This window comes from Ochotona curzoniae, unplaced genomic scaffold (genome assembly GCF_017591425.1).
Source record: "Ochotona curzoniae isolate NIBS_2020 unplaced genomic scaffold, NIBS_Ocur_1.0 contig_1302, whole genome shotgun sequence".
Taxonomy (NCBI): Eukaryota; Metazoa; Chordata; class Mammalia; order Lagomorpha; family Ochotonidae; genus Ochotona; species Ochotona curzoniae.
Genome location: NW_024465035.1, coordinates 6,507,211 through 6,522,040, shown reverse-complemented (window position 1 = coordinate 6,522,040; position 14,830 = coordinate 6,507,211). Strand labels below are relative to the sequence as shown.

The 14,830-nt window shown below is 44.4% G+C and overlaps 1 protein-coding gene across 1 annotated transcript in view; it reads left to right on the top strand.

Moving 5' to 3' along the window:
• The window catches only part of TBC1D5 (TBC1 domain family member 5), a 354,778-nt gene that overhangs the window by 298,666 nt on the left and 41,282 nt on the right, over nucleotides 1-14,830 (top strand). Inside the window, exons 19-20 of the mRNA XM_040963401.1 lie at nucleotides 9,062-9,303; nucleotides 12,930-12,995. Of these exons, the coding sequence (XP_040819335.1) occupies nucleotides 9,062-9,303; nucleotides 12,930-12,995 (308 nt within the window). The remainder of the gene's footprint in view (nucleotides 1-9,061; nucleotides 9,304-12,929; nucleotides 12,996-14,830) is intronic.

Here is a 14,830-nt window from a genome sequence, read left to right as displayed (position 1 = left end):
AGCTCTTGGCCCCCAGCTTCAGATAGCTCATCTCCAGCTGCTTGTCCATTTGCACAGTGAATCAATGGATGAAAGACCTTCTCTATCTCCTCTCTCCATAAAATCTGCCTTTCAAAAAAAAAAATAAATAGATCTTTAAAAAAAAAAAAAAAGTAAGCCAACATTGGTGAAAGTGCCATGAGTCCCTCCAGTCAGCAGCAGAGGAATACAGATTGACAGACTTGATGACCTCAGCCAAGATCTCTTCTGCTGCCCCTTTCTCTTTCCAGCATCCTTCCCTGGAGGTTTATTCGCCAATTTTCTCTTCTACTTATGATCAAAAGCCACTGTAGCTGGGACTGGTGCTGTAGCATAGTGCATTAAGCCACAGCCCGCAGCACAGCATCCCACGTGGCACTAGTTGCACCTGTTCCAATTCCATTCCAGCTCCCTGTCAATGCACCTGGGAAAGTAGTAAGAGATGACCCAAGTGCTCGGGCCCTGCAGCCACATGAGAGACGGGAGAAGTCCTGGTGCCTGGCTTCACACCAGTCCATCCCTGACCATTGCAGGCATTTACGTAGTAAATCAGCAATGGAAGATTTCTCTCCATCTCTCTCTCTCTCTCTCTCTCTGTATTTCTGCCTTTCAAATAAACAAAATAAATCTTTACACAGACACACACACATACTGTAGCTCTGAAACTACTAATGAAGTCTTCGTTTAGCTATCTGTGGGCCCTGGGCCCTTCGGCCATAATTGGCACCAGTACTACTACTTTCAGAGTTGATTGGAGGTTCTTAAAGGCTTGATGCTTTGGCTCATCACTGAGTATCAGGCACCGAAATGGGGATGATCCAGAGATTTATCTGCTAGTAAGGGAAAACCACCACCCCCCCCCCCGCCACCAGAAAGGATGAGGAAGTAGAGACTACAGAGACAGGCAGACACCCCAAAGTCTAGGCCAATACCTGCTACGTCTGTGGCACTGGGGCTTGATCTGTGTCGCGTGTCCAAATAAGGAACAAGGATGCAAAGATGGCATGTGATTTCACGGATAAGAATATCTCCACAAATCAAGAAGCCTGATTTCTCTTCTCTGCTTTACCATGAATTGCTATAATTAAATCTTTCAGAGCAAGTGCCTAGGTATTTTCGTGGTAGAGTTTCCATTACACGCACAGATAAGCTGTACTGAGCCCTGATTTCACTTACTTGCACATTGCTTTTTAAAAATGGGAATTGATATTTTGTTATTCATTCAACTTTTGAGCTCAGAATGACAATTTAGCACTGAAATCTTGTTCCAATTTTGTCTTTAAATAACCAGAAATTGCTGCTATAAAAAAGTACATTTAAATTGTGACCAGTCTTCAGAAAGATCCATCTAATTTATTTAAGACTCTCTAACTTGAAATGCCCGAGTCGTCTCAGAACTGAATCTCATGCTTTTTTAAAAACTGCATTCTCCTATGTTGAGAGCAGAAGCACATATCTTTCTTATTCCCAAACATTTTTGCATTTTCTGTCTTGAAAATGGCACAATTTTTTAAGCTGTGCATTATTCCCTCCTATGCGGAGGTGATGAAATAAGTGGTAGCTGAGCTGTCAGTGGCACCTCAGGATAAGGCGCAGGTTCCAGGCTCCACAGCTGTAGGTCTTTCAGCTCAGCAGGTTCCCATCAACCAAAGCAGGTGCTTCCTTTGACTGAAGTATGTGTCACGGAGACAGGGGATGTCAAGCTTGATTCTTGACCAAGTCTTACTCAGCAAATCAGCGATAGCGTTCTCTGTGCTCACCTTCCCAAGCTTAAAGAACTCAATTGATACTTATGACAGAAGATTCCAGAATTAGAATTGTATCAGGCAGGTCTTCCCAGAAGGCCCAAGAAAGAATGACTTGCATGGGGTCTGAGAGGACATGAGACTCTGAGGCGACATCCACGCAGGCTCTCAAGGTGTGTCGTGCGTTCCTCAGCGGACTCCGGATGTCCTGGAGCTGCGACCTCCATTCCCCCCCCTCAGAGTGCCTGCCACTTCTTCCAGTGATCAGGAGCTGCCTCAGATAGGAGTACCCCTCCCAGGGCCTGCCCTATCTGGAATATTCTGGGGAAGTGTCAATTCCCAGGGAGCACCAAGAGTCTTCCAACAGTGATAAGCTTGGGCTGTAAACTCTGTAAGAGCTGGACCACATCTGTCTTTTGCATTGCTGCTTTCCTGAAGGTTGCACAGGAAGAAATTGGAATATGTAAGAAGTGAATGAACGTGCGTTTGCTTGAATTGCAGAGTAGCTCACGTGCCTAAGTCTGACACTTCACATTAGTGTGGACATCTATGATGTCAGGAACTGAGTCTGAAAATCTGCGTAGTCCCAGGGCATGGCGTAGTAACCACTGCTTATAGGATTCCACAATAGCTAATGACTGTACTAAATACTACTTTGAAGCCTAAGGCAAATTCTAAGATTCTCCAGGACAGTTTCTATTTTGTATGTCAACAAAGTTTTTATAATTAGGCTTTTGATATTTACTTACATACTTACTTACATAATTTTTCAGAGATGTTTTGTATCTAAAATAAGGCTTAAAAGATGCAATAATGTTCTAGAAGCCAGGACACCAAATAGTCCAATGTTATCAGCACTAGTAGTTGATTGGCTACTCAGAATTTGATGAAACACCAATGGCTGTGTAGTTGTACTTTGATATATATGTGTTCAAGACTGAACGTTTATGTTTCAAACACATCTGTGTCAGAAGTGCTCTTATTGTTTTAGCCAAGAAAGTTATTAAGTCTTAAGTTATTTAAATAGAATGATAAAACTATCTTCTATCTTGGATAAATCACTTTCTTTAAAAAAAAAAGGGGGGGTATAATTGTCATGTATAGGTGTAGCATCTTTAATCCTGAAACTCAAACCTGTCTGAGTTCCAAAATGATACTCAATAATTTTGGATTTTGAAACAAAATGGGTTTGATATTTTCAGATTAGGAATACATATTTAGACCTCACATTTTCAGTCTGGCGATGTGACTGCCATCTTGGACAGTGTGTCTGGAATGAACCTTTCTTTTACATCAGAATTCCCCGAACTTCAACCCCTCGTTCCAAGGCAGCTACTTTCTGTTCTCGAGCTTCATACAAGTGAAACCATACAATATTTACTCTTTTTTAAAGTTCCATTTATTTTTTTAAAGAGCAGAGTGCTAGGAACAGGGCAAGTGATCTTCACCTCCTGGCTCACTTTGCAAATCCCTACGACGGCTGAGGCTGGCCAGGCTGAAGCCAGAAGCCAAGAATTCCATCCAGCTCTCCAACACACCCAAGGACTTGGCCATCATCTCCTGCCTGTCAGCTGGAAACTGGCTGGGGACGGAGGTGGGACTTGATCGCAGGCACTCTGGAATTGGATGTGGACCTTCTATGGGATGAAGGAACCCACAGTGCCACAGCCTACCTAAGTAGACCCTCTTGTGTTCATTAGGTGGGGTGTTTTCCATTCATCCATGCTCTGGAAATTCATCCAGGTTTTCTGCATATAGTTTTAATTAATTCCTTTAGATTGTTGAGTAGTATTTCGTGATTAACTTGAAATCAGGAAAGGAGAGATGTTAGAGTCTAATCATGATTTGTTTATCTGTTCTTTGGTTGATTAATGCTGAATTTTCAGATTTGGGGTACTTCCAACAAGCTGCTATCAACATTTTTGTACAGGAATTCGGATGTTATTTGCAGATACATGTTTTTATTTATTTTGAATAAACACCTGGAAATTAAATTGCCACATTATAGGGTAGGTGCCTATTCACCTGTTAGCTGCTGCGCGGTCATCGCGCCTTCCTCCACTCACCTGTGGCATAGGTGAGGCTGCGGTTTCTCCACATCCCTGCCAACATTGGCTGTTGTCAGTCTTTTCTGTTGTATCTATTCTTTTTTTAGAAAGATTTATTTATTTTTATTGGAAGGTCAGATTTACACAGAGCAGGAGAGACAGATAAGATCTTCCATCTGCTGGCTCGCTCCCCAAATGAAAAAGCCAGGAGCCTCTTCTGGGTCTCCCACGCGAATGTGAGGTCCCGAGGCTTTGGCCGTCCTCTGCTGTTTTTCCAGGTCCCAGGCAGGGAGCTGGGATGTGGTCCAGTGTCCATATGAGATGTTGGGGCTTGAAGGCGGAGGATTAGCCAGAGCTGTCACACCAGGCCCTTTGTTGTATCTATTCTACTTAGTATGGAATAGTATCTTATTGTAGTTTAATTTGCTTTTCCAAATGATTAATGATGTTCAGTCTATCCTCATAGAATTTTAATGATTTGTGTCTTTTTGTATATGAGGTGCTTATCCCAGTATCTTGCCTACTTTTAAATGAGGTATTTATTTCTTGGATTGTAAGAATTCTTTATATATATAAGAAGATATATATGTGTTTTCTGGACAGGAAACTTTTGTCAGACATATGTACTGTAAATATTACTAATACTACTCCCCAGTGTGTGGTGTTCCTTTTTCTTTTCTCAATAGTGTCATTTGATGAAAAGAAAAACTTAATTTTCATGAAGATCATTTTTAAGTGTTTTTTGTTTTCCTTATAGAAAATCTTTTTCTATCTTTAATCTCTATTGTTGGTGATCCATAAGAGCACCAGCTGGGTTCATTGATTTGCTGGGACATCTGAACAAAATCCAGAGGTTCTTCTCATGATGACAGTGAGCTCACAGGGAAAGGATGTGGATAAAATCAGGAAAGGACAGGGTTTGAGGTCCTCCAATAGAGTGTTGAACCCTCTTGGCAACAGTGCAGGTGCCGCCCAGCTGAGGAGTTGAACCAAGCCTCTGTCCCTCAGAGTGTTTTGATGGGCCCCATCAGGTAGGCACACAGCACCCACGTGACCAAGCTTAGCTACCCAGTCTCCAGGCCACCAGAGGTCAGATTAATAACCTTGGCAAACGAAAAACAGGTGTTCACCATAAATTCCACTGTTAACATAAACTGTTTGGTGTGGCCCAGCTCCAAGTAGGCAGGTACTTTTATCAGACGAGACATTTCAAAGTTAAGGGCCAATCCTAAACATTTTGAGACTATGTGAGAATTGGACCTCCCAGACCTGCTGAGTTAACCTTTTACTATACAGTTGCAGGAATAGTCTCCTGCTGCCTTCTGAAAGCTGTGTGGTTCTACCACTTTTGCTTAAATTTGTGATCTAACACAAATTACCTCAGCATGTGGAGTGAGGTAAAGGCTGAAGCTCATCTTTTTCCATGTAGAGATCTAACTCTTAAGTATCATTTGTCAAAGTTCCTTCACCATTAAATTAAATAAGATTCTTGGTTGAAAAGTCTATTGGCCATGTATTTGTATGGCCATTCCTGAACTCTGACCTTTAATTACTCACCAGTTGGGACAGACATTGTGGCACAGGTTAAGACACCATTTGGGACGCTTACAGAGCAGGGTTCTCATACTGGTACTTTGAAGAGATTCTTGGATCTTCAGAAAGTTCTCCTGTTGTTCATGATATAATCTCATAAATGCAGTTGGGCCAAAAAGGACTGTAGTAATAACTGCGATGCTGTAATAATATAAAGGGAAATCGCATGTGGGCTGGAGCATGGAGAGGAAGGAAGCGGTGGTGGAGGGGGAATCCCTATACCTACAAAACCATATCATGGAAAAATAATAATTTAAAAATGACTTAATTGGTGGGCCTGGCATGTAGTCTAGTAGCTGAAGTCCTCACTTGTATGTGCCATGCACCAGGATCCCATATGGATGCCAATTTGTATCCCAGCTGCTCCACTTTCCATCCAGCTCCCTGCCTGTGGCCTGGGAAAGCAGTAGTGGACAGCCCAAGGCCTTGGGACTCTGCACCTGCGTGGGAGACCCAAAAGAGGCTCTGGGCTCCTGGCTTCAGATTAACTTGGCTCCTATTGTTGCAAGCACTTGGGGAGTGAGCCAGTAAATGGAAGCCCTTTCTCTCTACCTCTGCTGCTCTCTGTAAATCCAACTTCCCAAGAAAAATAAAACAGATCTACAAAAAAAAAAAAAGTTTTGGCACAATTTAAAACGTTCTCATAGGTGCTGCTATTGTTTTTTTATCAGAGCATGCACTGTAAAAGTCTTTTAACGGTAAAAATCCTGTGATACTACCACCTTAATAACACTAAGTAGGCAATAGTAATGAAAGACTTTGATTACATGGAATCTCGTTGGATTTGACTTCTTGACTCTGAATTCCTTTGGCTATTTATTTTGACTCTTTGCACTCCATCTTTAATCCCATCCAATGCCCACCATCCATCAGAGCGCTGTGACACCTTTTAGCTGAGCATGCGTATCTTGGTGATCTGTCCCACAATCGCTGGTGATTGCTCAGCGTACGTGTGAGGAGTGATGCTATTTTATATCTAAATTAGACAACACGTAATAATATGAAGGTTGTCATATCGGGTGAGCTGGAAGCACACACACCCATACACGCAGCGTGTTTTCTCTTGAAGTGTTTGATGTGTAGCCTAAAACTTCGTAGAGACATCTTCAGTGGGTGTTTCGAAAAGGAAGCGTGCTTCATGGAAGTTACGGGTGGTGGATGAGGGGGAAGTAGTTAAAAACAAAAACATGCTCAGAGGAGGACAGCAGAGCTCCTCCGCTGTGGAGACCTATTCCGGTGAAAAATTGCTCGGCACGCGCTTGATCTATATGTTTTTCGTGGTTATTAGTAGTAATGAAGATGCATTAACCATATTCTCTTGATAATGCTCTAGCAGTTTCTTAGTACTTTTATCAACATATAAATTTTACAACTGGCAGTATGGGAATTTCAGCAGTACATTTTTGTTTATAGGAAAGGGTAACAATATTATAACTTCTTCATATCTGTGAATTATGAATCTTGATTGGCAAAAAAAAAAAAGCAAAGCAAAACTAAACTGCAATAGAACTTGAGCATCACAGTCACTCGTGCCGCCACCCGCGGTGAACGGGCACGCGTGCAGACTGCCGGATGGAGCGCGTGCCAGGGGTGAATGCCTCGTTAATGTAGGACTCATGAGTTCTTTTCATTTCACTCTTTCTTTTCGATAAACATGTTTTTAGCACCTTCTCCGTTGCTAGCCTGTATCATCTGTAAATTGTAAGTGCTTTGCTTGAATAGGAAGCAGCTAAAAACCAAAAGTGGTGTGTAATCACTGTATACGCTAATATCCACTAGGAAACATTATTTTAATCATTTTTGGAAGGATATTAAATAGCCCTGTTCATTCAAGATGAAACTCTATACAAAAGTATACATTTGAATATTTACACATTTCATTGAATGATAAATGAATACATCTTTCCTTTAGAATACTGAATTTTGTCTCTGAAACAGTGTAAGCCTCTGCTACCTAACCCATAGCAAACATTTAGCTAGCTCATACCACGAACTGCTGTCTCCTTTTCATTGTAGAACTACGGATCACTTTTGCTTGAGAGCGCTACCTGCTAATAGCAAGGATGTAGCTATTATGTGAAAAGTAGAATAACTGTGCAAGTGTAGCCAGATAGAGCTGAGAGAAGGTGATGATATGAAATTGAGGGCAACTTACAGAATAAGTGCATCAAGTGATATGAGATTCAGGTTAACTAAAATCAAATAAGGATCTCTCAAACTCAGTTATCAATTTCCTACTTTTATGAACAAGAAGCAAAGTACCAAAACAACCCACAAGTTTGTTTTAACAAGTTGACCAATAAAAATAAACCTGAACACTGTCAGGGAGATGACCCACTTCATACATCTAATTTAATTTACAGTCCTATCTAGTCTTTGAGACAATAGCCCCGAGATACTAGAAGATTCCAAGTCATCTGAGAAGCGATTGCCCACTTGACAAATGTTTGCTTGGCCCCTGACCATTAGGACACAAGTCTGGCAAACTCAGGAAGCCATGAAAGAGTAGAGGAGGAGGAAGGGAAGTTAAGGGTGCTGCAGAGAAGTGGAGAAGTCGTTGGTGATGGCGGAAGCTGTAGCCAGAGCTTAGTAGTTATAAGACTGCAGCATCCGAGACAGCACATTAAGACACCTCTACAGAATGTGAACAGGGAACACGATGGGCCTAACCAGAAAGGAGCGTGCCTGTAACAGCCCCGTGGTTGCCCACTGACGGGGATGGTGATGCAGAGGCAGGTGCCACAGCAGCAGTCTTAGATGGAGAGAACTGAGAGGCTGCTCTCAGCCGGGAGTGGGGCACTCTGCTGCTATTGCTGCTGCCAGGACAGGTGGAAAGGGAGCCGACAGGGCGGTGCAGCCACGCAGCAAATCACGTGTAAGGTCCCTGCGGTGTGCTGGGTCGTGAGCAGTTACCAAGAGGTAGAGATCCTTGCCCTCCTGAAGCTTCGTAGGAGGTTTGAGTGGGGGTGGAGGGAGTGGACACCTGTTACCCACATAAAGATGTCAGATGATGGAAAGTGCTGTTCAGCGAAGGGGACAGGAAGTGGTGGAGTGCTGGGGGCAAAGCAGGGTGGGTGGCGGGCTCACGGACCACGACAGAACCCCCACACATTGACTGCCTGTCAGGCACGTTCATGTGGAGAATGGGATTAGATCTGGCCTGTTAGCCTATGCCAGGGCTAATGGGTGATCCGTTCTCAGCCCCCTTCTCCAAGTGCCCCCTCTGTGGCACACAGGACATACTAAGCCTTGCCCCTCTTAGGGATCCACCTCCCAGGTTCTGAACCTGCGTTTGCTTGTGTGGTTAGTGGGTGACTGTCATTTCTTCCCTGGTGGAGTGGAGCCCCTGTGTCAGTGAAACCCCAAAATGGAACGCATTGCTGGCGAGTGATGGGAGCTGTGTGTGGGAGAGACGAATGAGAAATACTACATCTGCTTTCCATGAGCCACTTTTGTTTTTTGTTTTGGTTTTTTAAGGGTCTTATTTTATTATTATCACAGAATTTGCACTGCTCATCACCCGTAGCTGAGCTGGCTAAAGGGTCTTTGTTACAGCAGCAGTCCAGCGTGTTTTTAGAGCAGTAAGGGTACAGCAAATACAGTCATCCTCTAATTTAAATCTCTCCACTTACTATTTTGTATTGTTTTGTTTTACAGGACCAATGCCAAAGGTGCTCCCCTGAATATAAATAAAGTCTCTAATAGCCTGATTAATTTCGGAAGAAAGCTCATTTCCCCAGCAACGGCCCCCGGTGGTGCAGGTGCCCCTGTCGCTGGGGGCAGCAGTGGCAGCTCCTCCTCTGGGATTCCCACCAGAACGTCCGTGGAAGCCCCGAAGCATCACCTGCAGCAGCAGAGGCTGCTGAAGTCAGAGAGCATGCCAGTGCAACTCAACAAAGGTAAGAACCAAGTAGGAACCGGTGCCGAGGAGAACAACCTCCCAGAACAAGAAGTTAAGGCAAAGTTAACTTATAGAAATTTAGGAGAAAAATCCCATATTTGACCATTTTTAAATTGGAATATCATCTGTATTTTTACACAAGGACATGTCAGGAGGTTATTGGTTAAAGCGAAATTGCATACTTGATTTTGATGCCCATAGAGGATGGGGGCGTGACATCACAGGACACAGACATTGGCTGCTGCTGGGTCTGTAGAGTAACGCCTCTGAGAACCTGCAGTCCCGTGCCCTGCACTGCGTGAAGCACCTGTCAGTGCACTGCTCCGTGCATCAGACCAGTGGTACATTGCTCAGGTTTGGAAGAAGCATCCCACACCGGATTTCAGCCTCTCATCCAGTTGCTTCGCCTCCCAGAAATAGAATAGGGAAGAGTAAAGAGTGTGCGTGTGAGCACTACCAGTTAGACCTGTGCCTGGACTGTCACCCAGAGGACACCTGGGAGGGCATGCAGTCCAGGGCTCTCCTCTCAAGGTCAAGGCTGTGCTTCTGGCTGCGCACTGGCTGCCGGGACTCCAGGGACTCCCTTCTGATCCAGGCCTTCCCACCACCAGGGCTCCCCAAAACACTTTACTTTCAAATGAACCCTTCAGGTTCTTACTCCACATTGTCAGCCACTCACAGCAGACCAGAAGCCATGACATTTGGTTGTGGTGGGATCCTGCTAATGATGCTGTGAAAGCAAAAAAAGTAGCAAATTCTACAGCAGTGAGTCCTGAGCTTGCAGGACAGCCATGTGGGACTGTGTGGTGTCAAGGCAGACACCCCGAGCCAGGCCCCACACGGGACCCCTGTGCGGCTCCAGTGTTGTGTGACCTTGACTATAACACGAGCAATACAAGTGTACCTCAAAGTTACAGGGTAAATTTACCTTTGTACAAAAAAAAAAAATCTCAAAATCTATGCATAGTTTTTTTCATAATGAACATTTTCCACAGATCTTTAAAGGCCCCCGTTTTGTTAAAAAAAGAAAAAAAAGTCTCAAACTGTGTTTCACATATTCTGTTTAAGAAGATTTTCCCAAAATGATTGAAATTTTTTACATCTTGGCCTCTGAGTTGTGACCTTGCATTAAGTACTCCTTCCCCAAGGATGTAGAGTAACAGCATCCAGTGAGGGCACGCTCGTGTGGGGCACACGGGGCTGTACCCCCACTGGGAGCCCCTTACCTAGCTCTCCTCTCTTTCTTTGCCCATAGGAAATGTCAGACTGTATGCAACGAGTGTTTGGGTTTTTGTTAAAACAGTCCGTCTACCTTACGAGAAGAGGATTTTGTTTGAAGTAGAGCTGTCATTAAAGAAGAGGAGACTTTGAGTCATTCACATGTTGCAAAATGTGTCTTAATGCCAGGAGACATGCCCGCTTCCAGAGTGGAAACGAATGCTATTTTATATATTTCTTAATTGTACTGTTTTATTGTTCTAAACAAATATGATCGCAATATTGCTTTGATAACAAGCTTTAGTCAGTTGTAATTCTAACTTATGGCAGGCAAATGAGTCAGAGAATCTCTTAACACTGTAGCTTAAATTTTCTGAGGAACCAAGCCAAATGACTGTAGAAATATAAAGTTGTGTCTCCAAGGAAATGTCAAGTATTAATATCACAGTGCGTGAGAAAGGAAGCGCGTGGAGATGGGACAATTGATGAAAACCAAGTCCCCGGTTGTAAGGAGGCGACGGAGCACTTAAGCGAGGCGTTGGAAGGGAGGCCTCCCCGGCCCTGGGCAAGCAAGCGGTCCCTCGGCTCCGCGAAATTGCCCTCGCTTCGCAGCTCCTCTCTACTTTTGTTTCTGGTTTCTTCTTCTCGTGTAGTCTACCCCCCTCAAAAAAAAAAAAAAAACCTTTTCTGACTTCATGTCAAGATAAACATTCCTGCCACTGACCCTTCCTGCATAAAGATTTGAGTAAAACTGAGCACGGAGTACAGTGACCGGAAGCAGGAGGCAGCGTTGTTTGACGCTCCCCAGGGGACACCCCGAAGTTCTCCACCTGAGAAGAGGGCCCCGCTGATCTCCTGTCCGCTCCAGGCTCTCAGCTGCTTCTGGTGAAAAAGACTGCTCCCATCCTAGCTGTGTGGGCTCGTTCTTTCCAGAAGCGCCCTCTGCGCCGGCCCACTAAGCGCGGGCAAGAGGGTCAGCTGGTTCCAGGGACGAGGGACCGCGACAGGTCTGCAGGCCCGTGTGCCTTCATGGTTTCCGGCCGTCTCAGAACGGAGCCCTGGGCTTCTGTAGGGATGCTTGGATTGGCATCCCAATGTATACAGGTGCAAAAGGCACTCTGTGCTGTGTGGAAGAAAGACAAGGTAGCCCAGATGTCTGTCCCCTCTCGTGTCCTCGATGACACCCCACGTTAAAGTGAGGGTTCAGTCCCTGCATGCACATGAATAGGCAATGCGGAAACAACAGAGTAAGATGAATCCTGGGCTAAAATCTCAGATACACAGCAAGCCGGCACCGCTCGTCAGTGATTCAGACTTGACTGTGTTATGAAAATACGGGGCCTGACTTTTTCTACTGAATGCAATCCATCACTTCTTTTGGGGACATTGCTATTTGTAGATTTTATTTCAGTTATCAGAGAACATAATGTGTGTGCCATTAATTGATGGGAATGATATAATTACAACCCAACAATTTCCAGATGAGCTGGACGCACTGTAAATCATGATTGGAGCAAATGTTCAGGATACGGAGGATATGGCGTTTAATCCAAAAATTGATTCCTTTTTTTTTCTGCTGTATGTATTATGCAAGCACTAAAGGGGACACAAGCCTATCATTCCTAAATAACCAGTTAATATGCCGTTTTAAAATGCTTGTTTTTAACTTGTTCATCTCAAAATAGCATCAGCCTCTGACGCTGAACTCCGCCGGGCGGAAGTCTGCTGGTTCTTGGTCCGTGTCATCGGGCGCGAACCTAAGAACCAAGGAAGTCTCCCCTCGGAGCGCTAGCCTTCCTCGGGCTCCCCAAGGGCCTTCTGGGGGGCTCCTCTCCTCTCTGTGATCTTAAAATGCACTTTTCCCTGCCCCGTTCCCGCTCCCTTTGCTCATGTTCCTGATTGCTCTTTGCACGGGAGCACGCTTGCGCTCATCAGCACTTGTGGTCACTTAGGAAACTCTTTATTTCTGAATATGCACACATGGAATGTACTCAAGTCTTTTTCACTGAAAAAGTTGGTTTCAAGTTTAGTTTAAATAGATTTTATTCTGATGTGAGAGGAAATCAGTTTTGAAATAATACCTGTTAATAAAAGACATATATAATCTCATTCTGGATATAAAGGTTTTTAAGACGAAAACCTAAACTCACACTAATATTTATAGTACCTTGAAATCTAATGAGAGATATTAAGTTTTAAATTAAAATATTGAGTTTTCTGTTCTCAAGACTAGTAGAAACTTCTTAGTAAGCATTCTTTTAAAATATTGTCTTGTGTAAATTTGTGGTGTATTTTGTGTTGTACTATATTATTAGAAATTTGATAAAAGTATTACAGTATTGGGTATGAACGAAAGTGAATTTTTCCCTTTTATGAAATCTAATTATTTTTTCTTATGAAATCCAGGCGATGTAGTTACAGGAAGTGATGCTCAGGTTTCTGTTCCTGTCCAGAACCTGACTGACCTCCAAGGTACAGTTACCATGGCAATGCAGTATGCATCTCTGCCTACAGCATAGCATCATCATTGCCTGTTCATTCATGCCCTTTACCGGTTCATTACCATTGTTTGGCCACTGGGTGGCGCTGTTGTGTAAAACAAAAGTCCCGTTCGTGTCCCATCTCCGTGATTCTGGCTGTGGTGAGTTTTCGTCCTTGCAAAGCAGGGTTCCCTCTGCATTTTTGTTTTTATGTGAATGCGACACTTCATATGGAAGCCCACACTGAGGTGAGCTTTTCAATGCACGCACATGCTGTGACTGTCAATTTAAATGCTGTGGTTAGCTAAAGGCACTAATTTCCCTAAAAGGATTGCAACCTGATTTTAAAATGGTTTTAAGCACAATTTTTGAGTTAAGAACTATATTAATGCAAGTGTGGCCCATATCCCGTGTGGTAACTAGTTTAAAATAAAGAACGTTTCATTCATACATCCATTTGTTCATACTATGGATAAAGCATAGTTTATTTAAGAAAGATTTAAAAAATGGTAATCTCTGTTGAGCATGTTCTGAATGGAGTCAGGTCTTTCGCAACCAGCGGCGGGCTTCCTCGGAACCAGCTGACCTTTGTGAGGTTTTTCTGTTTGGAGATTCAGTGAAGAGCAGCTGGCTCCTGTCGTGGTCAGCTGATATGGATGTGGGAGGAACTGAGCAGCACAGCCTGGGCGAAGGCAGACGCTGTCCGGGACTCCCCTGCGGCCTGCCCGCTCCTGATTCGGACAGAGTTCGTAGGATCTAGAGTCTAGCTTCCCTAACGTTCAGTTCTGGCTCCGTGACCAGCTTTTTCACAAATGTTCTGTTCTCCCACGGTGAACGGCTGCAGGCTGGACCTTTGGCTGCTCTGCAGGGCACGGGCTTCCGAGCCGTCTGTGCCGATGGCAAGGGAGCCTGCCGTGCGTCATGCGTTTCTTCCTACAGGCCAGAACTACGTGAGCAATGCTACCTTGTTACTAGAGCTTTCTTTTCTTCTGTTTTTTTTTTTCTTTTTTGTAAGATTTATTTATTTCTATTGGAAAGACAGAAAGAGAAGGAGAGACAGAGAGGAAGATCTTCCGTCCGATGATTCACTCCCCAAGTGAGCGCAATGGCCAATGCTATGCCGATCCGAAGCCCGGAGCCTCTTCCGGGTCTCCCACGTGGGTGCAGGGTCCCAAAGCTTTGGGCCGTCCTCGACTGCTCCCCCAGACCACAGGCAGGGAGCTGGATGGGAAGTGGGCCAGCCGGGACACGAACTGGTGTCCATGTGTGATGCTGCTGCATGCAGCTGGAGGATTAGCCAGTTGAGTCTTTGCGTCAGGCTGGTGACTAGAACTTTCCAGAGGGAGGGTGTATCAGTTTGTTCCAAGAAGGTCGTGCCATGCATTTATTCAGCAAGCATTAGGACGGTTTTTGTTTCTGGTGAACAAGTCAAGCTGTCCCAGTCAGCACCTGTCCGCCATCTCTTCCCCTGGCACCCTGACGAGGATTCCATCATTTCATAGACAAAATTCCAGCCACTCTGAGATGTGAATCCCAAACAAACAGCTTTCGAGTGCTGACGGCTCTAACAGTGATGGGGCTGTTTCGGGGAGTTCGATGCAACCCCGGTTCTTGTCTCACATGAAAAAAAGAATTTTCAAGTGGACGATGTCATTGTGCAAAGCACGATTTATTCAGGAAAGAGTGATAGAGGGGTCTCGTGGCAGTGACGGGCGAGGGCCCCAGGGAGGAAAGATCCAAGGAACCGGTGACGGTGGGTTTCTTTTAAGCACACTTTCCAGAGGGGAAAAAGCAAAGCTAGAATAGCAGTTAGAAGCACAGGCTGGA